This window comes from Coregonus lavaretus (genome assembly GCF_964263955.1).
Source record: "Coregonus lavaretus genome assembly, chromosome: 2".
Classification (NCBI taxonomy): domain Eukaryota; kingdom Metazoa; phylum Chordata; class Actinopteri; order Salmoniformes; family Salmonidae; genus Coregonus; species Coregonus lavaretus.
In genome coordinates, this window is record NC_139989.1 from 24,046,387 (window position 1) to 24,071,761 (window position 25,375).

Sequence of the window (25,375 nt, forward strand, 5' to 3'; positions counted from 1 at the left end):
TGCAGTTTTAAGAAAAAAAAAGTGTTCAGTAAAAAATAATAAATAATTAAGAGCAGCAGTAAAATAAAATAACAGTAGGGAGGCTATATACAGGAGGTACCGTTACAGAGTAAATGTGGGGGGGCACCGGTTAGTCGAGGTAATTGAGGTAACATGTGCATGTGGGTAGAGTTAAAGTGACAATGCATAGATAATAAACAGAGTAGCAGCAGCGTAAAAGAGAGGGTTGGGTGTGGGGGAGAATGCAAATAGACCGGGTAACCATGATTAGCTAATCAGGAGTCTTATGGCTTGGGGGTAGAAGCTGTTAAGAAGCCTTTTGGACCTAGACTTGGCGCTCCAGTAGCAGAAAGAACAGTCTATGACTAGGGTGGCTGGAGTCTTTCACAATTTTTAGTGGTATAGAGGTCCTGGATGGCAGGAAACTTGGCCCCAGTGATGTACTGGACCGTACGCACTACCCTCTGTGCCTTGCGGTCGGAGGCCGAGCAGTTGCCATACCAGGCGGTGATGCAACCAACTTTTTGAGGATCTGAGCACCCATGCTAAATCTTTTCTGTCTCCTGAGGGGGAATAGGCTTTGTCGTGCCCTCTTCACGACAGTCTTGGTGTGTTTGGACCATGATAGTTTGTTGGTGATGTGGACACCAAGACACTTGAAGCTCTCAACCTGTTCCACTACAGCCCCGTCGACGAGAATGGGGGCGTGCTCAGTCCTCTTTTTTTCCTGTAGTCCACAATAATTTCCTTTGTCTTGATCACGTTGAGGGAGAGGTTGTTATCCTGGCACCACACGGCCAGGTCTCTGACCTCCTCCCTATAGGCTGTCTCATCGTTGTCAGTGATCAGGCCTACCACTGTTGTATCGTCGGCAAACTTAATGATGGTGTTGGAGTCGTGCCTGACCATGCAGTCATGGGTGAACAGGGAGTACAGGAGGGGACTGAGCACGCACCCCTGAGGGGCCCCGTGTTGAGGATCAGCGTGGCAGATGTGTTGTTACCTACCCTTACCACCTGGGGGCGGCCCGTCATGAAGTCCAGGATCCAGTTGCAGAGGGAGGTGTTTAGTCCCGAGGTCCTTAGCTTAGTGATGAGCTTTGAGGGCACTTTGGTGTTGAACGCTGAGCTATAGGCAATAAATAGTATTCTCACGTAGGTGTTCCTCTTGTCCAGGTGGGAAAGGGCATTGTGGAGTGCAATAGAGATTGCATCATCTGTGGATCTGTTGGGGCGGTATGCAAATTGGAGTGGGTCTAGGGTTTCCGGGATAATGGTGTTGATGTGAGCCATGACCAGCCTACAGATGTGAGTGCTACCGGTCAGTAGTCATTTAGGCAGGTTATCTTAGTGTTCTTGGGCACAGGGACTATGGTGGTCTGCTTGAAATATGTTGGTATTACAGACTCAGTCAGGGACATGTTGAAAATGTCAGTGAAGACACTTGCCAGTTGGTCACGCATGCTCGGAGTACACGTCCTGGTAATCCGTCTGGCCCTGCGTTCTTGTGAATGTTGACCTGCTTTAAAGTCTTACTCACATCGGCTATGGAGAGCGTGATCACATAGTCATCCGGGACAGCTGATGCTCTCATGCATGCTTCAGTGTTGCTTGCCTCGAAGCGAGCATAGAACGGATTTAGCTCGTCTGGTAGGCTCGTGTCACTGGGCAGCTCGTGGCTGTGCTTCCCTTTGTAGTCTGTAATAGTTTGCAAGCACTGCCACATCCAACAAGCGTCGGAGCCGGTGTAGTACGATTCAATCTTAGTCATGTATTGACTCTTTGCCTGTTTGATGGTTCGTCTGAGGTTATAGCGCGATTTATTATAAGCGTCCGGGTTAGAGTCCCACTCCTTGAAAGCAGCAGCTCTACCATTTAGCTCAGTGCGGATGTTGCCTGTAATCCATGGCTTCTGGTTGGAGTATGTACGTACGGTCACTGTGGGGACAACGTCATCGATGCACTTATTGATGAAGCTGGTGACTGATGTGGTGTACTCCTCAATGCCATCGGAGGAATCCCGGAACATATTCTAGTCTATGCTAGCAAAACAGAAGGGGCATAGGCTGTCAGACAGGATGAGAGGAGAGAAAGGAGCCTCCAGTGATGATTTTGGATCGCTAACTCGAAATAGTCCCCACATGCCGAGACGTACGCTGATGAGCGACCGTACACACACGCGAGCATGCACACATGTACACACACACACACAAGCACTTGTGTAAATTGCTTGTCTTGATGTTCCTTTTCTTTTGTGACACTTCTGTCATCTCAATTTCTGTTTTAGCTCCAAGGGCTCCTGAAGACCCCCTTGTCTTGCTGTCTTTCTCTCCTTCTACCCTCTCTCTCTCTCTCTCTCTCTCTCTCTCTTCAATTCAAAGGGGCTTTATTGACATGGGAAATATTGCCAAAGCACATGAAATAAACAGAAATGAGAAGAAACAAAAAACTACAAAGCAAAAAACTATTAGAACATTGCACTCACAAAGGTTTAAAAAAAAAAATAGACATTTCAAATGTTATGTTATCAGCTGTGTACAGTGTTTTAAAAATATGAAAATATTTGAATTATAAATGGTAGGGGAAGATAAATAAACAGATACATATTGGTTGTATTTACAACGTTGTTTGTGCTCTCAATGCAACGGGTAAAAAATCTTGCTGGGAGTTTTATCAATGTTTGATTTGTTTTCAAATTCATTGTGGGTCTGTGTGATCTGTGGGAAATCTGTCTCTAATATGGTCATACATTTGGCAGGAGGTTAGAAAGTGCAGCTCAGCTTCCACCTCATTTTATGGGCAGTGTGCACATAGCTGGTCTTCTCTCGATAGCAAGGCTCTCTTAGTCAGTACGTGGTCAAGGAATTTTCTTAATTTTGGGTCAGTCACAGTGGTCGGGTATTCTGCCACTGTACTCTCTGAGTGTGTCAAACAGTTATCTTTTAATTTTCTCATGATTTCACGTTTTAATGTCACGTGCACAAGTACAGTGAAATGTCTTTTTTACAAGCTCTAAACCCAATAACAATGCAATACTAAAAATAACATAAGGTAGAACAAAAACACACGAGAAGCAGAAAGAGGAAGAACACTAGAAAGTAAGCAAGCATACTATATACAGGGTCAGTCAGTTCCAGTACCATATTTACAATGTGCAGGGATACTGGAGTGATAGAGGTAGATATATATAGGGGTAAGGTGACTTGGCATCAGGACATATGATAAACAGAGATGCAGCAGCGAATTTGATAGTTGTACGTGAGTGGGTGTGCGTGTGTGTTGAGTCACTATAAATGTACACTACCATTCAAAAGTTTGGGGTCACTTATAAATGTCCTTGTTTTCGAAAGAAAATAAAAAAAATGTGTCCATTAAAATAACATCAAATTGATCAGAAATACAGTGTAGACATTGTTAATGTTGTAAATGGCTATTGTAGCTGGAAACGGCTGATTTTTTATGGAATATCTACGTAGGTGTACAGAGGCCCATTATCAGCAACCATCAGTCCTGAGTTCCTATGGCACGTTGTGTTTGCTAATCCAAGTTTATCATTTTAAAAGGCTAATTGATCATTAGAAAACCCTTTTGCAATTATGTTAGCACAGCTGAAAACTGTTGTGCTGATTAAAGAAGCAATAAAATTGTCCTTCTCGAGACTAGTTGAGTATCTAGAGCATCAGCAATTGTGGGTTCGATTACAGGCTCAAAATGGCCAGAAACAAATAACTTTCTTCTGAAACTGAAGATCTCATACAACGCTGTGTACTACTTCCTTCACAGAAAAAGCGCAAACTGGCTCTAACCAGAATAGAAAGAGGAGTGGGAGGCCCTGGTGCACAACTGAGCAAGAGGACAAAAACAGTAGAGTGTCTAGTTTGAGAAACAGGCGCCTCAGAGGTCCTCAACTGGCAGCTTCATTAAATAGTACCCGCAAAACACCAGTCTCAATGTCAACAGTGAAGAGGTGACTCCGGGATGCTGACCTTCCAGGCAGAGTTGCAAAGAAAAAGCAATATCTCAGACTGCCCATATTAATCTTTTCTTTTTATTGGCCAGACTGAGATATGGCTTTTTCTTTGCAACTGCCTAGAAGGTCAGCATCCCGGCGTCGCCTCTTCACTCTTCATTATGTGTGTGTGAGCAAATGCTTAAGTGAGTGTTTGTGTGTTGGGAGTAGGGCCCTGTGATTGTGTATAGAGACAGTGCTACATTAAAATACAAGGGTCAACTCATAGTCTGTGTAGTCATTTTGTTAACTATTTAGTAAGCTATTTAGCAGTCTTATGACTTGGGGATAGAAGCTGTTCAGGAGCATGTTGGTGTCAGACGTCATGCACTGGTACTGCTTGCTGTGTGGAAGCAGAGAGAACAGTCTATGGCTTGGGTGCCTGGAGTATTTTAAGATGTTTTGGGCCTTCCTTTCACACCGCCTGATATAGAGTTCCTGGATGGCAGGGAGCTCGACCCCAGTGATGTACTGGGCTGTCCGCACCACCCTCTGTAGCGCCATGCGATCAATGGAGGTGCTATTGCCATACCAAGCAGTGATGCAGCCAGTCAAAGTGTTCTACAGCTGCACCATCGAGAGCATCCAGACTGGTTGCATCACCGCCTGGTATGGCAACTGCTCGGCATCCGACCGTAAGGCGCTACAGAGGTTAGTGCGTACGGCCCAGTACATCATTGGGGCAAGCTTCCTGCCATCCAGGACCTCTATGCTAGGCGGTGTCAGAGGAAGGCCAAGAAAATTGTCAAAGACTTCAGCCACCCAAGTCATAAACTGTTCTCTCTGCTACCACACGGCAAGCGGTACCGGTTCACCAAGTCTAGGTCCAAAAGGCTCCTTAACAGCTTCTTCTTCATGACTGTGTGTGTGGACCATTTTAAGTGATTTGGACACTGAGGAACTTGAAGCTTTCAACCCGCTCCACTGCAGTCCCGTCGATGTGGATGGGGGCTCCTTGGTCTTACTGATCTTGAGAGATAAGTTGTGGTGCCAGGTCACTGACCTCCTCCCTGTAAGCTGTCTTATCGTCGCCGGTGATCAGGCCTACCACCGTTGTGTCATCAGCAACCTTAATGATGGTGTTGGAGTCGTGCGTGTCTACGCAGTTGTGGGTAAACAGGGAGTACAGGAGGGGACTAAGCACACACCCCTGTGGGGCCCCCTGTTTTGAGGGTCAGCATGGCGGAAGGTGATGTTGCCTACCCTCACCACTAGGGGTCGGCCCTTCAGGAAGTCCAGGATCCAGTTGCAGAGTGTTCAGTCTAAGGGTTGTAAGCTTGGTGACGAGCTTGGAAGGGACAATGGTTTTCAATGCTGAGCTGTAGTCAAGGAACAACATTCTCACGTAGGTATTCCTCTTATCTAGGTGGGTGAGAGCCTTGTGACGTGCAATTGAGATTGTGTCGTTTATGGATCTGTTGGTTCGGTATGCAAATTAGAGTGGGTCTAGGGTGTCTGGGATGATTTATTATTTATTTTTATTTTTATTTCACCTTTATTTAACCAGGTAAGCCAGTTGAGAACAAGTTCTCATTTACAACTGCGACCTGGCCAAGATAAAGCAAAACAGTTCGATTAAAAACAACAACACAGAGTTACATATGGAATAAACAAAACGTACAGTCAATAACACAATAGAAAATCTATATACAGTGTGTGCAAATGTAGCAAGTTATGGAGGTAAGGCAATAAATAGGCTATAGTGCAAAATAATTACAATTAGTATTAACACTGAAATGATATGCAAGAGATGATGTGCAAATAGAGATACTGGGGTGCAAATGAGCAAAATAAATAACAATATGGGGTTGAGGTAGTTGGGTGGGCTAATTTCAGATGGGCTGTGTACAGGTGCAGTGATCGGTAAGGTGCTCTGACAACTGATGCTTAAAGTTAGTGAGGGATATAAGAGTCTCCAGCTTCAGAGATTTTTGCAATTTGTTCGAGTCATTGTCAGCAGAGAACTGGAAGGAATGGCGGCCAAAGGAGGTGTTGGCTTTGGGGATGACCAGTGAGATATACCTGCTGGAGCGCATACTACGGGTGGGTGTTGCTATGGTGACCAATGAGCTAAGATAAGGTGGGGATTTGCCTAGCAGTGATTTATAGATGGCCTGGAGCCAGTGGGTTTGGCGACGAATATGTATTGAGGACCAGCCAACAAGAGCGTACAGGTCACAGTGGTGGGTAGTATATGGGGCTTTGGTGACAAAACGGATGGCACTGTGATAGACTACATCCAATTTGCTGAGTAGAGTGTTGGAGGCTATTTTGTAAATGACATCACCGAAGTCAAGGATCGGTAGGATAATCAGTTTTACGAGGGCATGTTTGGCAGCATGAGTGAAGGAGGCTTTGTTGCAAAATAGGAAGCCAATTTTAGATTTAACTTTGGATTGGAGATGCTTAATTTGAGTCTGGAAGGAGAGTTTACAGTCTAACCAGACACCTAGGTATTTGTAGTTGTCCACATACTCTAGGTCAGACCTGTCGAGAGTAGTGATTCTAGTCGGGTGGGCGGGTGCCAGCAGCGTTCGATTGAAGAGCATGCATTTAGTTTTACTAGTGTTTAAGAGCAGTTGGAGGCTACTGAAGGAGTGTTGTATGGCATTGAAGCTCGTTTGGAGGTTTGTTAACACAGTGTCCAATGAAGGGCCAGATGTATACAAAATGGTGTCGTCTGCGTAGAGGTGGATCTGAGAGTCACCAGCAGCAAGAGCAACATCATTGATATACACAGAGAAAAGAGTCGGCCCAAGAATTGAACCCTGTGGCACCCCCATTGAGACTGCCGTAGGTCCAGACAACAGGCCCTCCGATTTGACACATTAAACTCTGTCTGAGAAGTAGTTGGTGATTGAGTTGATGTGTGCCACAACCAGCCTTTCAAAGCACTTCATGATTACATATGTGAGTGCTACAGGGCGGTAGTCATTGTGGCATGAAGCCTTATAGTTCTTGGGAACAGGAATGATGGTGGTCGTCTTAAAATATGTGGGGATTACAGGCTGGGATAAGGAGAGGTTGTAAATTACCGTGAATATGCCTGCCAGCTGTTCCACGCGTGCTCTGAGAACGCGCCCTGGAATACTGTCGGCCCCCACGGCCTTGCGGGTGTTGACCTGATTTAAAGATCTTATTCACGCTGGCATCGGCGAGCGAGATCACCCAGTCCTCTGGGTCGGTGATGGCCCTCACCCGGCACAATGTTGTTATTGTGTATACTTGCAATAAATGCATTGAGTTCGTTGAGCTGATTACAGCTGGGTCATCCTTTGTAATCCATAATGGAATGTAGTCCCTGCCACATGCGGCAGGTGTCGGAGCCTGGGTAATTTGATTCCATTTTATTCCTATATTGTCCTTTTGTTCGTTTGATGACTCTGCAGAGGTCATAGCGGGACTTCTTGTATTTGTTCCTGTCCTCAGCTGTAGCCTCAGGGTTGTCTGCGATAGCCCTGTGTGCAGTAGCCCTGTCCTTTAGTTTAGCGCCAACCTCATGTTAATCAGTTGGAGCAGCAGGAGGAGGAGGAGGTCGTCGGGTAAGCTTGGCTTTATACATAGCTTGGCTTTGTCGAGTAAGGCTTAAAACTATGTATTTTGATTGTAGTTAGGTATTGTAGGTGGGTATCGTGGGTTGTTGTAGGTAGTTGTTGTATGTAATTATTGTAGGTTAAGTATTGTATTCGGCGGTGCCGGGTGTAGCACGAAGCTAGCTAGCTAGCTAACTCACCACCTGGACTAGCTGGCGAGTAGCTATTAGCAACGGTATAGTTGTTTCACGCCTGAGAGTGCCTATAATTACGCCAGCTGGCTGCCTACAATAATTACATACAATAATTGCCTTCCATTCAGCTGTTTTCTAACCTCATTGTCTGAACCGTTAACGTTAGGTAGCAAGTGGCTACTGCGCTTGAAAATTAGTAAGCTTGTTGCAACCTGGATAGCTACTTGTAAACAATAGCTGGAACGACCGAGCGAACAGACGCGAACTGGCTGAGTCAATTCAGTGGCTAGCTTTGCACTTGGCTAGCTAACACTAGCTGCTAGGGGTAAGTCATAACCTACACTTGTGTTTTGTTTTTTTACATATTGATAGCCCGAGTCGCTCAAGGAATTCGGGACATGGGTGACTAGTTAACGTTAGTTTGGCTCTCTCTGTGTATTCGTGCCGTGAAAGGAGAGGTTCTTCTTTGTCTGAAAGCAATGGCTAGCTAGTTTGCTAACTATTCTAGCTAGCTAACTAACTAGCTATCAGCAACGGTATAGTTGTTTCACGCCTGAGAGTGCCTGTAATTACGCCAGCTGGCTGCCTACAATAATCACATACAATAATTGCCTACCATTCAGCTGTTTTCTAACCTCATTGTCTGAACCGTTAACGTTAGGTAGCAAGTGGCTACTGTGCTTGAAAATTAGCAAGCTTGTTGCAACCTGGATAGCTACTTGTAAACAATAGCTGGAACGACCGAGTGAACAGACGCGAACTGGCTGAGTCAATTCAGTGGCTAGCTTTGCACTTGGCTAGCTAATAGTAGCTGCTAGGGGTAAGTCATAACCTACACTTTTGTTTAGTTTTTTTCATATTGATAGCCCGAGTCGCTCAAGGAATTCGGGACATGGGTGACTAGCTAACGTTAGTTTGGCTCTCTCTGTGTGTTCGTGCCGTGTGTTATGACGAGGTGCCCGGACGTTTTCACTGAATAATACTGCACCTAGTTAGCTAGCTGAATAAACTAGGTTAGTCTATTCCTAGAAAACATTGAACCGCTGTAGTTTACAACAATTATAGTTTCTGAGGTGGAAGTTGGGAGAGTTATATTTGGGAGTTGTGGCTCTCTCCTTTCCCAGATGTTTAGTTCATTTTATTCCGATCTCCTCTGCATTATTGTAGCCATCTGCTGCAGCCTGTCAACTATGCCTCTGCCTATCCCAGTTCTCTCCTCTCCGCACAGGCTACACAAACGCCTCACACCGCGTGGCTGCTGCCTCTCTAACCTGGTGGTCCCTGCACGCACCACACACCTGGAGTTCCAGGTCTCAGGCAGCCTCTGGAACTGCCGTTCTGCTGCCAACAAGGCTGACTTCATCCCAGCCTATGCTACCCTCCAGTCCCTCGACTTCCTGGCGCTGACGGAAACATGGATTACCACTGAAAACACTGCTACTCCTACTGCTCTCTCCTCGTCTGACCATGTGTTCTCGCATACCCCGAGAGCATCTGGTCAGAGGGGTGGTGGCACAGGAATCCTCATCTCTCCCAAGTGGACATTCTCAATTTTCCCCTAACCCATCTGTCTATCTCCTCATTTGAATTCCATGCTGTCACAGTCACTAGCCCATTTAAGCTTAATATCCTTGTCATCTATCGCCCTCCAGGTTCCCTTGGAGAGTTCATCAATGAGCTTGACGCCTTGATAAGTTCCTTTCCTGAGGATGGCTCACCCCTCACAGTTTTGGGGGATTTCAACCTCCCTACGTCTACATTTGACTAATTTCTCTCTGCCTCCTTCTTTCCACTCCTCTCCTCTTTTGACCTCACCCTCTCACCGTCCCCCCCTACTCACAAGGCAGGCAATACGCTTGACCTCATCTTTACTAGATGCTGCTCTTCTACTAATCTCACTGCAACTCCCCTCCATGTCTCCGACCACTACTTTGTATCCTTTTCTCTCTCGCTCTCCTCCAACACTACTCACTCTGCCCCTACACAGATGGTAATGCGCCGCCACAACCTTCGCTCTCTCTCTCCCACTACTCTCTCCTCTTCCATCCTATCATCTCTTCCCTCTGCTCAATCCTTCTCCCTCCAATCTCCTGACTCTACCTCCTCAACCTTCCTCTCCTCCCTTTCTGCATCCTTTGACTCTCTGTGTCCCCTATCCTCCCGGCCGGCTCGGTCCTCCCCTCCAGCTCCGTGGCTTGATGACTCATTGCGAGCTCACAGAACAGAGCTCCGGGCAGCGGAGCGGAAATGGAAGAAAACTAAACTCCCTGCCGACCTGGCATCTTTTCACTCCCTCCTCTCTACATTTTCTTCATCTGTTTCTGCTGCTAAGGCCACTTCTACCACTCTAAATTCCAAGCATCTGCCTCTAACCCTAGGAAGCTCTTTGCCACATTCTCCTCCCTGTTGAATCCTCCTCCCCCCCCCCCCCTCTCTCTCTGTGGATGACTTCGTCAACCACTTTGAAAAGAAGGTTGACGACATCCAATCTTCTTTTGTTAAGTCTAATGACACTGCTGGTCCTGCTCACACTGCCCTACCCTATGCTTTGACCTCTTTCTCCCCTCTCTCTCCAGATAAAATCTTGCGACTTGTGACTGCAGGCCGCCCAACAACCTGCCCGCTTGACCCCATCCCCTCCTTTCTTCTCCAGACCATCTCCGGTGACCTTCTCCCCTACCTCACCTCGCTGATCAACTCATCCTTGACCGCTGGCTATGTCCCTTCCGTCTTCAAGAGAGCGAGAGTTGCACCCCTTCTCAAAAAACCAACACTCGATCCCACTGATGTCAACAACTACAGACCAGTATCCCTTCTTTCTTTTCTTTCCAAAACTATTGAGCGTGCCGTCTTTAGCCAACTCTCTTGCTATCTCTTTCAGAATGACCTTCTTGATCCAAACCAGTCAGGTTTCAGGACTGGTCATTCAACTGAGACTGCTCTTCTCTGTGTCACGGAGGCTCTCCGCACTGCTAAAGCTAACTCTCTCTCCTCTGCTCTTGTCCTTCTAGACCTGTCTGCTGCCTTTGATACTGTGAACCATCAGATCCTCCTCTCCACCCTCTCCGAGCTGGGCATCTCCGGCGCGGCTCACTCCTGGATTGCGTCCTACCTGACCGGTCGCTCCTACCAAGTGGCGTGGCGAGAAGCTGTCTCCGCACCACGTGCTCTCACCACTGGTGTCCCCCAGGGCTCAGTTCTAGGCCCTCTCCTATTCTCCCTATACACCAAGTCACTTGGCTCTGTCATATCCTCACATGGCCTCTCCTATCATTGCTACGCTGACAATACACAACTAATCTTCTCCTTTCCCCCTTCTGATAACCAGGTGGCGAATCGCATCTCTGCATGTCTGGCAGACATATCAGTATGGATGACGGATCACCACCTCAAGCTGAACCTTGGCAAGACGGAGCTGCTCTTCCTCCCGGGGAAGGACTGCCCGTTCCTTGATCTCGCCATCACGGTTGACAACTCCGTTGTGTCCTCCTCCCAGAGTGCGAAGAGCCTTGGCGTGACCCTGGACAACACCCTGTCGTTCTCCGCTAACATCAAGGCGGTGACCCGATCCTGCAGGTTCATGTTCTACAACATTCGGAGAGTACGACCCTGCCTTACACAGGAAGCGGCACAGGTCCTAATCCAGGCACTTGTCATCTCCCGTCTGGATTACTGCAACTCGCTGTTGGCTGGGCTCCCTGCCTGTGCCATTAAACCCCTACAACTCATCCAGAATGCCGCAGCCCGTCTGGTGTTCAACCTTCCCAAGTTCTCTCACGTCACCCCGCTCCTCCGCACACTCCACTGGCTTCCAGTTGAAGCTCGCATCTGTTACAAGACCATGGTGCTTGCCTATGGAGCTGTGAGGGGAACGGCACCTCTGTACCTTCAGGCTCTGATCAGTCCCTACACCCAAACGAGGGCATTGCGTTCATCCACCTCTGGCCTGCTGGCTCCCCTTCCTCTGCGGAAGCATAGTTCCCGCTCAGCCCAGTCCAAACTGTTCGCTGCTCTGGCACCCCAATGGTGGAACAAGCTCCCTCACGACGCCAGGACAGCGGAGTCACTCACCACCTTCCGGAGACATTTGAAACCCCACCTCTTTAAGGAATACCTGGGATAGGATAAAGTAATCCTTCTACCCCCCCCCCCCCTAAAAAATATAAAAATAAAATAAAATAAAGAAAAACAAAACAAAAAACAAAACAAAAAAATGGTAAAGTGGTTATCCCACTGGCTATAGGGTGAATGCACCAATTTGTAAGTCGCTCTGGATAAGAGCGTCTGCTAAATGACGTAAATGTAAATGTAAATCAAGGACCTCCCAGCAAACCTTCACTGGGAGGACAACGTGGTTAGGTAGTTAGCTCGTCGATGTTATCAGCGGAGCCTCAAAACATATTCCAATCAGCGCTAGCAAAGTGGTCCTTTAGCATAATCTCTGATTCTGATGACCATTTCTCAATAGAGCGAGTTGTGGTTACTTCCTGTTTGAGCTTCTGCTTGTAAACAGGAAGCAGGAGTACAGAGTCATGATCTTATTTGCCGAATGGCGGACCAGGGAGGGCCTTGTTTACATGCTTGTGTGTAGAATAACAGTGGTCTAAGACTTTATCGCCCCTAGTGGCAAAGGAGACAAGTTGGGCATCACGTGGCTTAATGAAGCAGAATTAAAATCACCGGCAACCAGAAAAGCAGCCTCCTGATGCAAGTTTTCCTGCTTGTTTATAGCCTCGTACAGTGCCAGCTTGTTATTTTTCTTGTCCTGAGGTGGAACGTTTACAACAGTCTCGATAACAGCTGAAAACTCCCTCATTGAGGTAGAAGGGTCGGCATTTGACCATCAGGTATTCCAAGATGGGTAAACAATGGGCCGACACTTCCACCACACTCGAGTCATTATACCAGTTGTTGTTGATGAAGAGGCAAACCCCTCCCCCTTTCAATTTTCCTTGACTCCACTGTGCTGTCCGCACGGTGAATAGAGAATCCAGCGAGTTGGATAGCCATGGGGTGTATCTTGTCTAAGATACATGTTTCAGAAAAGCAGAGAATATTGCAGTTTCGAGAGTCCCGTTGGTAGCAAATCGGCGATTGGAGGTCATCTATCTTATTATCAAGTGATTGGCCAGTAAAATGGAGGGAAGAGGTTGCCGGTTTTCCCTTTGCCTTAATCTCGCCAGGATCCCCCCTCTCTTGTCTCTGTAACGCTGGCATTTCCTTTTGGGTAGGCCGAAAAATTGGGTCGGAATTACAGAAAGAGCCCAGGGCAGATTAATCAAATTTGAAGGCAGATTTTGTGAAAAGAAAGTACAAATAAACGACAAAAGAGTCACAAGTAAGCAAAGTTGGCTCGGAGCTTGCAAAACGGCGGCAATCCAGTACCACACCATCTTATCTACACTGAGTATACCAAACATTAGGAACACCTTCCTAATATTGAGTTGCACCCCCCGTCTTTTGCCCTTAGAACGGCCTCAATTTTTCTGGGCATGGACTCTACAAGGTGTCGAAAGCGTTCCACAGGAATGCTGACCTATGTTGATTCCAATGCTTCCCATAGTTGTCAAGTTGGCTGGATGTCCTTTAGGTGGTGGACCATTCTTGATACACATGGGATACTGTTGAGCATGAAAAACCCAGCAGCGTTGCAGTTCTTGACACAAACCGGTGCGCCTGAACCTACTACCATACCCCGTTCAAAGACACTTAAATGTTTTGTCTTGCCCATTCACCCTCTGAATGGCACACATATACAATCCATGTCTCAATTGTCTCAAGGTTTAAAAATCATGCTTTAACCTGTCTCCTCCCCTTCATCTACACTGATTGAAGTGGAATTAACAAGTGACATCAATAAGGGATCATAGCGTTCACCTGGATTCACCTGGTCAGTCTGTCATGAAAAAGCAGGTGTTCTTAATGTTTTGTATACTTGTGTACTCACTCACTCACTCACTCACTCACACAGACTCACTCACAGACACACTTACTCACTCACAGACACACACCCACACTTAAACATCCCTGAGAATTAGTTGCTATTCTTCTTTAGATGTGTCTTCCATTTTGGAACGTATTATTTTTATACGTATCTGATCTTTCCTGTGCCTTCTCTTATTCACATAGAATTCAGATGTGTTTCTCGGATCTTTAATTTGTCTTTTGTAAGAAGAGAGATGAAATCTGACATGCATCTACATCTATATTTGAAGAGCGTAGCGAGGAGCGGAAGGTTTTAAGTGGTTGTTGGATGTGTTTTGTGACCCTTGTTTTATTTGTTTATGTGCCACGGTGACCTTTGAACCCTGACTATGCAGGAAGCAATCGGAAGCGGCAGATAATCTCCTACTTTGCATAGACCGACTGACTCTCCTGTCTCACTGTGGTACTGGTACAAACGCACGCACCCACATGCAATGCCTATATCTGCTTGCCCTGAGGCAGGGCCACTCTGTGGCGGGGAGCGAGGAGGGAGAGGAGGGAAAGGAGGAAGGGAGGGAGAGAGAGAGGTGGAAAGGCAAAGCGGCAAATGCACGCCCGCAAGCCTGCATTATTCAAAGTGTTCAATGGAAAATTGAGCTTTTTTGATCTCTCATCATTAACTTCCTGGCAGAGTCGTCCATTCTCATTTGGGCTCTTTTGACCCGGTTCGCCTTTACATTCCTCTGTCTCTTTTCTTTCTCTCCTTTCTCTCTCTTTACCTCTCATAATGTAAACAAAATACTTTCTCCTGCAGCCTTTTTGGTGGGGCTGCCACACGCTTTCTCTCCCCCTTCCTCTCCTCTCTCCCTCCATCCTCCCCTCCTCTCTTTGAGGTCTTGACTGATAAGCCCTCTCGTCTTCTTTCCTTCCTTCCATCCTATTGAACCGTTTGAAAAGAGAAAATAATTGAAAGAGCTGCGTTCTGTTTTATGGCCCTAATTTCCTTATATAGTTGATCTGTGGATTATAGTGTGCCAGCAGGCACCGCCGCGATGCGATGCAGATGGTGTCTGTCTCTCTCTCTCTCTGTCTCTGTCTCTCTAGCTCTCTCTGTCTCTCTCTCTCTCTTCAGCCTCAACGCTCTTCAATCTTAACACTCTTCCTATTAAGAGAGCAGAGAAAAGGATTATGTTTCACTTGTCTGAATGTCAGATTTGCACAATGCAGAGACGGTGAATTCATTGAGCGAGCACAGCTCCATTGTTAATTGCTGTGGATGGTGGCAATGGAGGAATAGTTATCTCTGTGCTGCTCCTCTCTCTCACTCTCTCTCACTCTTTTTCTCTCTTTTCTTTCTCTCTCTTGCTCTCTCTCTCCTTTGTTTCCCTCAACCCCTTTTAGTTTGGAATAGTTAAGATGTTTGATGTTGGAATGCAATCAGCAGTCTCGGTGCGGCGACGACGACAAAGTTTCATTTTTCCATTAATGTGCCTGCACAGTTTTGGCCGTCGGTTGGTTGGGCTGCCGGGCCGGAGCAAAACGGAGCAGAGGAGAGAGGGAAAAGCGGCTTTATTTGTATTTGATGGATTAGAGCCTGAGCTTTTTTGAATAATTCATTTGAAGTTATTAATGTGACTGTCATATATTTTGAGCTCTGGACCCTGTTTATCAGAAGGGCGTCTCAGTATCCCAATGCTTTTCCCTAAAGAGAACTGTAGCGTGCAGCAGCACAGAAGCATGTCTGCCTAAATAGTCGCTCTGGATAAGAGCCACTGCTAAATTACTAATGTAAATGTAGCACCTGCTTTTCCCTAAATCTGACGCAAAGACAACAGGCATATTATAGTCGTTAATGACATGAATGGCCCTGGCCTGCATCCCAAATGGCACCATATACCCTTTATAGTGCACTGCTTTTGAACAGAGCCCTATAGGCCCTGGTCAAAGGAAGTGCACTTTAAAGGGAATAGGGTGCCATTTTGGATGCATACTAAATCGATGTGTTCTGGCTTCAGTAACTGCCGGGGTATTAATATGAAACTATACAGTGACTCTGTGGGTTGTTCTGGCCAGTGCTGCAGCCTAGATGATTTGGCCAGGTCATGACGTAAGTCAAGGTTATGTACCGGTAATTGCTGACTAGGTTGGCTAGCTAACTAGTGAGGGAGGGAGGGTGGGAGAAAGGGAGGGAGGGAGCGAGCGTTTGCTGGGTGTGTGTGTGGGTTGCTGAGCTCTTGAGCTGCGTCTGCTGCCTGGCGCCGTATCCCAAATACATAGTACACCACTTTTGACTAGAGTCCTCCCCATCTCTCCCTTCTCTCTCTCTCTCTCTCTCTCTCTCTCTCTCTCTCTCTCTGTCTGTCTGTCTGTCTGTCTGTCTGTCTGTCTGTCTGTCTGTCTGTCTGTCTGTCTGTCTGTCTGTCTGTCTGTCTGTCTGTCTGTCTGTCTGTCTGTCTGTCTGTCTGTCTGTCTGTCTGTCTCTCTCTCTCTGTCTGTCTGTCTGTCTGTCTGTCTGTCTGTCTGTCTGTCTCTCTCTCTGTCTGTCTGTCTGTCTGTCTGTCTGTCTGTCTGTCTGTCTGTCTGTCTGTCTGTCTGTCTGTCTGTCTGTCTGTCTGTCTGTCTGTCTGTCTGTCTGTCTGTCTGTCTGTCTGTCTGTCTGTCTGTCTGTCTGTCTGTCTGTCTGTCTGTCTGTCTGTCTGTCTGTCTGTCTGTCTGTCTCTCTCTCTCTCTCTCTCTCTCTCTCTCTCTCTCTCTCTCTCTCTCTCTCTCTCTCTCTCTCTCTCTCTCTCTCTCTCTCTCTCTCTCTCTCTCTCTCTCTCTCTCTCTCTCTCTCTCTCTCTCTCTCTCTCTCTCTCTCTCTCTCTCTCTCTCTCTCTCTCTCTCACTCTCTCTCACTCTGTCTCTCTGTCTCTCTGTCTCGGTTGGCAGGCAGTGTAAGTTGCAGCAGCCAGGCTGGTTAGCCTGACGATGGATGAATCTGACTTGACTGGCTCCATCTAATGATCGCTGCATGTTGTGCGATTGGTTGGACCGCTGCAGGGCAATCTTTCCACGGACAGGATTCTTGTCAAAGTGCTCTGTTTCTCTCTCTGAGTCTCTTTCCATCCCTCGCTAGAATTATCTTCATTTTCATCTACCGGCTCTTTGATTGACACCGAAGGTGTTACTTTGAGATTTTTTAATACATTTGTCCTTCCCTTGAGGTTCCCACTACCCTATTCTTGGGAAAGTTTGAGAAATGCAATAAGAGGCAAAACTCTTTGAGTCGTCAACTTTCCGTCCGTAACTTCTACTTTCTGTAACTTCCAGGGAGTCCTTATCAGTGATGTATCATCAAAACCACAGGAAAAGCCCTTAGCTCTTGAAATATAGTCTATATTGTAGTCAATATCAATAGGAAAGATACCTGTAGAGAGAGAAAGCAGCCAGGGGTGTGTTTCTCCTCATAGCTGCCTTATAATCTTCAGTAGAAAAATCTGCTGTGTTGGAGCATCCAGATCTGTGGTCGACTCACGGTCCAACTGAAAATCTAAGCACAAATCTGGGAGTCGGAGGATGTCCTTTAGACGCGGTGGTTCTCAACCCTCTCCTCGCGGACACCCAGACGTTTCACAATTTTTTTGTAGCCGTGAACTACCACACCGGATTCCCTAACCAAGGGCTTGATGAGAAGTTGAATAAGGTGTACTAGCTCTGGAATAGATCAAATGGATCAAATACATGGCTGGCAGTCCCCGAAGAGAGGTTTAAGAACCATCTGCTGTGTAGGTGCGTCTCCAAAGCTGTGGTCGAATCATGGTCAAACCACAAATTTCAGCACAAATGTAGGAGTGGGAAGATGTCCTTTAGAGGAACTACTCCCCCTCTTTGGGTCCCCTCCTTGCAGTGAGGATCTAGCGGGCACACACACACACGCAAACCCTCACACTGTCATGGGAAGATTAGAGGTCTCGACCTCCGAGGCTGCTGGAAGAGGTTTCATCACAGATAAGATGTGTTCCATTTTGTGTGTGTGTGTTCTCGAACGAGTGTGTGCGAGCATGTGTTCTCACGTGTGGGCCCGTGTGTTTTGGTGGTTTGTGAGGCAATGGGCCTGTTAGCCATCTGAAAGCTGTTTCCTCTCCCGGAGGATGAATCTAACATATCTGCGTTTGATGTCGTTTATAAAAGCACTTTGAGCAAAACCGCACATCACAACCATCTCCAATGGGCTCATTTATGCACATAAAAGAAGCACTACACAATTGTATTTCCAATTTGCCAGGTTTTTATTACTTTTTTGAAATTGAATGAACCTTTGTAAGTGTGATGTGGGATGAAGTTATAGGCAACTTAACAGAAGAAGATTGCACCACATCAATGTTAATAAAAGCCCCAACGAACAAGAACAACTTTTGTCGAGAGTAAATGATTGGTGTTCTCAACCACTGGTTTGTGGCCGAAGTAGCTCCCTCAGTACACCAGAAATAGAGACAGACACAGAGGGAGAGACAGAAAGAGAACAATGGAGAAGGAGAGTGAGATATGGGGATAAAAGAGAGAGATCGGGAGCGCAACGAGAGAGGGGGATATAGAGATGGAGGGAGAGAGAGGTGTATTATTACAACAGCAGATGCTCTCGCGTCGTGCTGTGACAGAAAACAATTTGTTTTTTGTTTGTCTCCTTGTTTATGTGTATGTTTCCTCTCAAGTGTGTATCTTTTCAACATTTTGAAACATTGTACACTGTCTCCCCTGTGTTTGTGTGTGGGTGTGGTTTTGTGTGTGTGTGTGTGTGTGTGTGTGTGTGTGCGCAGCTCGTATAAGAGTTGTGATTGTGTGTGTGTGTGCATGCACTTTTGTGTGTTCGGCGTTCATATGAGAGGTGTGTGTGTGTTTGCACAGCACATCTTGTCACACAGAACGCAGGCCTGTTGTTTATGTGACCTTGGTTAGTTTCATCTCCTGTCACCGTGGTGATGAACCCATCCCATTTCTCCCTGCCTCCTACTGCACTCCGTGACAGAGGGGGCTAACACACACACACACAGGGAGGAGAGACACATACAGTGGGGTCATTTTAACATAAAAAAGCTATAAAAAAAACACTTACTTTTAAAAAGCAATTATAACAAATTCTGCAGAGTTCAATTAATGTCAAGTTTTCCATCGGGAAGTGGTTGTCAGACAGTGATTGCTCAAGTTTGAGCTACGAAGGAAATGTTGTAGTAAAAAGCACATGTGATTTGTCATCCCTCCCGAGGTGTTTGTGGGTGGGGGTTAAGGGGGTAGTGGCTGTGAAATATTTATCTGTCTGTCTGTGTGTGTGTGTGTGTGTGTGTGTGTGTGTGTGTGTGTGTGTGTGTGTGTGTGTGTGTGTGTGTGTGTCTAGCCAACAGCATTCCTAGACACAACATATATTTTCCTTATCTGAGACTTTTTTTTATTTTTCATTAATCCCACCTTCTCTCTTTTTTCCCTCCCTTTATTCTGTCTCTCTTTTAGGAGCAGTGTATTTGGAGGGCGGTCTAGAGGAGTCTAAGCAGCTGTTTGGGAGGCTGTCTGTAATGCAGTGTTCCTACCTCCTCCTTGTGTGTGTATGATGTGTGTGTTTGTGGGGATCTGTATGTGCGCCTGTGTGTGTTCACTCGTTCTACTTTCGTTGTGTGGATTGATTCAACGTCCTTGGATCTGTCTATGACTGCCCTCTGGCCATGCAGCTCAACAACAGTCTATTGAGTTAGTGTGTGATGCAGGGTCTGTGTTTCAGCAGAGTGTGTGTGCGTCAGGGTTTCTGTTAGGAAGATGTGGAGCCGGACATTTGACCGGCAGCATTTTAATTTGGACCCATAGTCATTGGTTGAGTAACCGGATTAGGGCGTCCACCCACGGTTCTCAGAATGACAGAAATCACATTTTGTTTATGGTAATTCATCTTAACAGAACATGCAACTCCGATGCAATGGCGTGTGTCATTCTTACTGAATTCCAATTAGCAATTTTAAATAGGTGGTGTGTCCATAAGGCTAGGGCAAACTTTCCCTAAAGTAAATACAGTAAAATTGCCAAAATTATGTAGCCTAATTAGATTACTCCTGTCTATACAGAAATAAATAAAATCATTCAAAATAGGTTACTATACCAGAAAACATGATTTGGCCACAGAGGATTATTAGCTTCTTAAAAATAATAATAATAATAATTGTTTTAAATCGCATAGCCTACAGTCGGAAGGGCCTGCAATATGGGCAGAGCTCGCGGCAAATACCAAATAGATGATTGTTGAGTTGTGACTCAGTGAAAAGCAGAGCGACCAAGCCAGGCATATCGCAATATTTAAAAATACAGTTGTGGAAAAACAATTTGGAAAACAAATGGCTATTGCTGTAAAGAGAAGACAATGAAAGGTAGCCTATCTTATTGGCACCAGCGGAGAACATCTGCCATATCCCCGGTGAGTGTGCATATTCACTGTCTTTATCATTGGGTCCGTGCCACTTTTGTTTGTTTTTGGACAATCATTTCCTCCTCCAGGTTAGATGAACGTCATATTGTATTTGACTCCCCTTTTCGTAGGCCTAATATATGGATCAGAAGTCATTTTTATCCATCTGTTTGTCAGTGTCAGCAGAGTAGGCTACCCTGTAATTTTTGTTGTATTAAAAAAGATTCTGCTAATGTCTCCAGTCATATAAAGTGTAGTAGAATTGCATGAAATGTTTTTAGAAAAGGCCCACATTTTCCTGTGCAAAGAAAGGAGAAGTGTAGATTATCTGATATAGCCTATAGCCTAGACCTACTCTAAACCACTACGCGCTGCATTGAACAGTATTTTTTGTAAACTGTGATTGATATATTATTAGCCTAAATTATTACTATCCAATCTAATCATCACATTAGGAATAGTAGGCTATCTTACATCAGTCTGCAAATGTGAGGATGCATGGAATGCTTTGTTATAAAGGTGCATTTTTATGGTGAAAATTAGCTTCCCCAAACTTGAAACCCACACGCAGCCTATGTTAGAATAACTGCCCACATTTACTTTTTTTCAGCCAACAAGATGCGTAACGAACAGCAAAATCACTAGGCCTATGTCAATCTACTATCCCCCATAGTAGACAAGTTTACCTATTCTATTGGTCAGCTTGTCGTTCTGTGCGAGAAATAAATAGTCTATTCAAACCAGACTCTAGGACAGTTGTGGCACGATAGATCCCAAATTCATACAACCAGTAGGCCTAGGCGCTATCCAAAAAAAACATTAAAAAGCAATGAGGCTCATGCAACAGATCAGAACGTTTAGCATAACATTTTGATAAACTATTTTGTCTTCACATTATAAGCGCAGCAATACGCACAAGGCAGTAGGCTACATGTGAATGTTTGTTCCATGCAATTAGCGGGAAAACACCATTGTGAGTGGTTTCATGTGACAGAGATGAAAATATCCTTTAGAAATGTTGAAAGGGGATATCTAAATAGGCTAGCATGGGTTGTTAATATGACTAGGATTGTGCCTTTGGCTACTGGACAATTAAAGAATGTTGATTTGAAAACCAATATAACATGAGAGAAAAAGGCTAAGAGTTTCAATGGCATATGGTTGTCTTTATTAAATAATATAAAATTGGTTGGATCTAGGCAACTTTGAAGCAAGGTAAGACACCTCATATGTTCAGGTTTCAAACAATTATTACTGCCTCTAGCTGATTGCAAAGTGGTGTGTGATGCGCTGAAGCCTGCCTAGTTGCCTATGCACTTGAATGGCGAATGGGAAGCATGCTTCAATTACCAGTTGATAAATAAAAATAGTAGCTCTTTTCAGTCATGAACATTTTCTTTTTTTACACACGATTGCCTTTAGAATTGTAGTGTGATGATTGATTGGGCTTCTTAAAGCATGTTTCACTCCAGCAGCAACCAACAGCTGTATCAGCAGTTCTCACACGACATCAACTGCTAGTTTTAATGGTGCCGAAGGAGATGGCTGCCTTTTACAGGCTCCTAACCAATTGTGCTATTGTGTGTGTTTTTTCGCGTTATTTGTAACTTATTTTGTACATAATGTTTCTGCCACTGTCTCTTATGAACGAAAAGAGCTTCTGGATATCAGGACAGCGATTACTCACCTCATACTGGACAAAGATTTTTTCTTTAACGAGTCGGACGCAAATGATTTTCTTCAGACACCCGACAAGGCCCAAATCCCCGTCATCCGCATGAGAAAGAGACGGAGATATCGGGGACGTAGGTCGGGGTGCCTTGTAAGGATCCGACGGCGAGTGCGTAATCTGCATCTACCATCAGTCCTATTAGCAAACATACAATCATTGGATAACAAAATAGACGAACTAAGATCACAGATATCCTACCAACGGGACATTAAAAACTGTAATATCTTATGTTTCACGAGTCGTGGCTGAAAGACGACATGGATAACATACAGCTGGCGGGATATATGCTGAATCGGCAAGATAGAACAGCTGCCTCCGACAAGACAAGGGGTGGCGGTCTGTGTATATTTGTAAAGAACAGCTGGTGCACGAAATCTAATATTAAGGAAGTCTCTAGGTTTTGCTTGCCTGAGGTAGAGTATCTCATGATAAGCTGTAGACCACACTATTTAACAAGAGAGTTTTCATCTATATTTTTCGTAGCTGTCTATTTACCAACACAAACCAATGCTGGCACTAAAACCGCACTCAATGAGCTGTATAAGGCCATAAGCAAACAGGAAAACGCTAATCCAGAGGCGGCACTCCTAGTGGCTGGGGACTTTAATGCAGGGAAACTTAAATCCATTTTACCTCATTTCTACAAGCATGTTCAATGTGCAACCAGAGGGAAAAAAAACTCTAGACCACCTTTACTCCACACACAGAGACGTGTACAAAGCTCTCCCTCACCCTCCATTTGGGAATTCTGACCATCACTCTATCCTCCTGATTCCTGCTAACAAGTAAAAACTAAACCAGGAAGCACCAGTGACTCGGTCAATAAAGAATTGGTCAGATGACGTGGATGCTAAGCTACAGGACTGTTTTGCTAGCACAGACTGGAATATGTTCCAGGATTCTTCCGATGGCATTAAGGAGTACACCACATCAGTCACTGGCTTCATCAATAAGTGCATCGATGACGTTGTCCCAACAGAGACCGTATATACCCCAACCAGAAGCCATGGATTACAGGCAACATCCGCACTGAGCTAAAGGGTAGAGCTGCCGCTTTCAAGGAGTGGGACTCTAACTCAGACACTTATAAGACATCCCGCTATGTCCTCCGACGAACCATCAAACAGGCAAAGCGTCAATACAGGCATAAGATTGAATCGTACTACACCGGCTCCGATGCTCGTCGGATGTGCCAGGGCTTGCAAACTATTACAGACTACAAGCAACATTGAAGCATGCATGAGAGCATCAGCTGTTCCAGACGACTGTGTGATCACGCTCTTCGTAGCTGATGAGAGTAAGACCTTTAAGCAGGTCAACATTCACAAGGCCCCAAGGCCAGATGGATTACCAGGACGTGTACTCCGAGCATGCGCTGACCCACTTGCAAGTGTCTTCACTGACATTTTCAACCTGTCCCTGACTGTAATTGCAACATGTTTCAAGCAGACCACCATAGTCCCTGTGCCCAAGAACACTAAGGTAACCTGCCTAAATGACTTCCGACCCATTACATTCATGTCTGTAGCCATGAAGTGCTTTCAAATGCTGGTCATGGCACACATCAACACCATTATCCCAGAAACCCTAGACCCACTCCAATTTGCACACCGCCCCAACTGATCCACAGATTATGCAATCTCTATTGCACTCCACACTGCCCTTTCCCACCTGGACAAAAGGAACACCTATGTGAGAATTCTGTTCATTGACTACAAATCAGCGTTCAACACCATAGTGCCCTCAAAGTTCATCACTAAGCTAAGGACCCTGGGACTAAACACCACCCTCTGCAACTGGATCCTGGACCTTCTGACGGGCCGCCCCCAGGTGGTAAGAGTAGGTAACAACACATCTGCCACGCTGGTTATCAACACGGGGGCCCCTCAGGGGTGCGTGCTCAGTCCCCTCCTGTACTCCCTGTTCACCCATGACTGCATGGCCAGGCACAACTCCAACACCATCATTAAGTTTGCTGACGACACAACAGTGGAAGCCTGATCACCGACAACGATGAGACAGCCTATAGGGAGGAGGTCAGAGACCTGGCCGTGTGGTGCCAGGATAACAACCTCTCCCTCAACGTGATCAAGACAAAGGAGATGATTGTGGACTACAGGAAAAAGAAGAGGGCCGAGCACACCTCCATTCTCATCGACGGGGCTGTAGTGGAGCAGGTTGAGAGCTTCACGTTCCTTGGTGTCCATGTCACCAACAAACTATCATGGTCCAAACACACCAAGACAGTCGTGAAGAGGGCATGACAAAGCCTATTCCCTTTCAGGAGAATGAAAAGATTTGGCATCGGTCCTCAGATCCTCAAAAAGTTCAACAGCTGCACCATCAAGAGCATTCTGACTGGTTGCATCACTGCCTGGTATGGCAACTGCTCGGCCTCAGACCGCAAGGCACTACAGAGGCTAGTGCGTATGGCCCAGTACATCACTGTGGCCAAGCTTCCTGCCATCCAGGACCTCTATACCAGGCGGTGTCAGAGGAAGGCCCTAAAAAGTGTCAGACTCCTGCCACCCTAATCATAAGCTGTTCTCTCTCCTACCGCACGGCAAGCGGTACCGGAGCACCAAGTCTAGGTCCAAAAGGCTTCTTAACAGCTTCTACCCCTAAGCCATAAGACTCCTAAACAGCTAATCAAATGGCTACCCCCCTCTTTTACGCTGCTGCTACTCTCTGTTTATTATCTATGCATAGTCACTTTAACTCTACCTACATGTACATATTACCTCAATTACCTCGACTAACCTGTGCCCCCGCACATTGACTCTGTACCGGTACCCCCTGTATATAGCCTTGGTAATGTTATTTTACTGCTGCTCTTTAATTATTTTTATTTTTTTATTTTGTACTTATCAATTTTTTACTTAACACTTATTTTTCTTAAAACTGCATTGTTGGTTAAGGGCTTGTAAGTAAGCATTTCACTGTTGTATTCGGCGCATGTAACAAATAAAATTAGATTTGTAGTTTTTGTCTTGGACTGTCACGCCCTGGCTCTGGGGACTCTTTAATGTTGAGCCAGGGTGTTAGTTTCTATGTTTAGTTTTCCAGGTTTCTGTTCTAGTATGTTGTATGTTCTATGTTCATGGTCTAGTTTGTGTATTTCTATGTTGGCCAGGGTGGTTCCCAATCAGAGGCAGCTGATTCTCGTTGTCTCTGATTGGGAACCATACTTAGGCAGCCTGTTTGGCACAGTTAATTGTGGGATCTTGATCCGTAAGGTTTGTGTTTACACCTAGGACTTCACGTATCGTTTATTGTTTTGTTGTTGGTTAAGTACTCATTAAAAGATGTACGCCTATCACGCTGCGCCTTGGTCTGCTTCTTATGACGATCGTGACATGGACAATTGGCCGGAGCCTTTTTATTTGTTTTATCGGCAAAAAGCTGGCTATGGCTAACGGAAACTCTGGTGTGTGTGTTGTTGTGTGTGTGATGCTGGGGTCTGTGTGTGATGTTGGAGTCTGTGTGATGCGGGGGTCATTTGTGAAGCGTGGGTCTGTGTGATGCGGGAGTCTGTGTGTGTGTGATGTTGGAGTCTGTG

General features: G+C 45.8%; 1 protein-coding gene across 1 annotated transcript in view; it reads left to right on the forward strand.

The window, feature by feature from the left end:
• Positions 1-25,375, forward strand: part of LOC311138616 (ribonuclease 3-like) — a gene marked incomplete at both ends in the record, with an annotated part of 241,316 nt that overhangs the window by 159,801 nt on the left and 56,140 nt on the right. Inside the window, 1 exon segment of the mRNA XM_084173376.1 lies at positions 19,145-19,203. Coding sequence (XP_084029502.1) covers positions 19,145-19,203 — 59 coding nt within the window.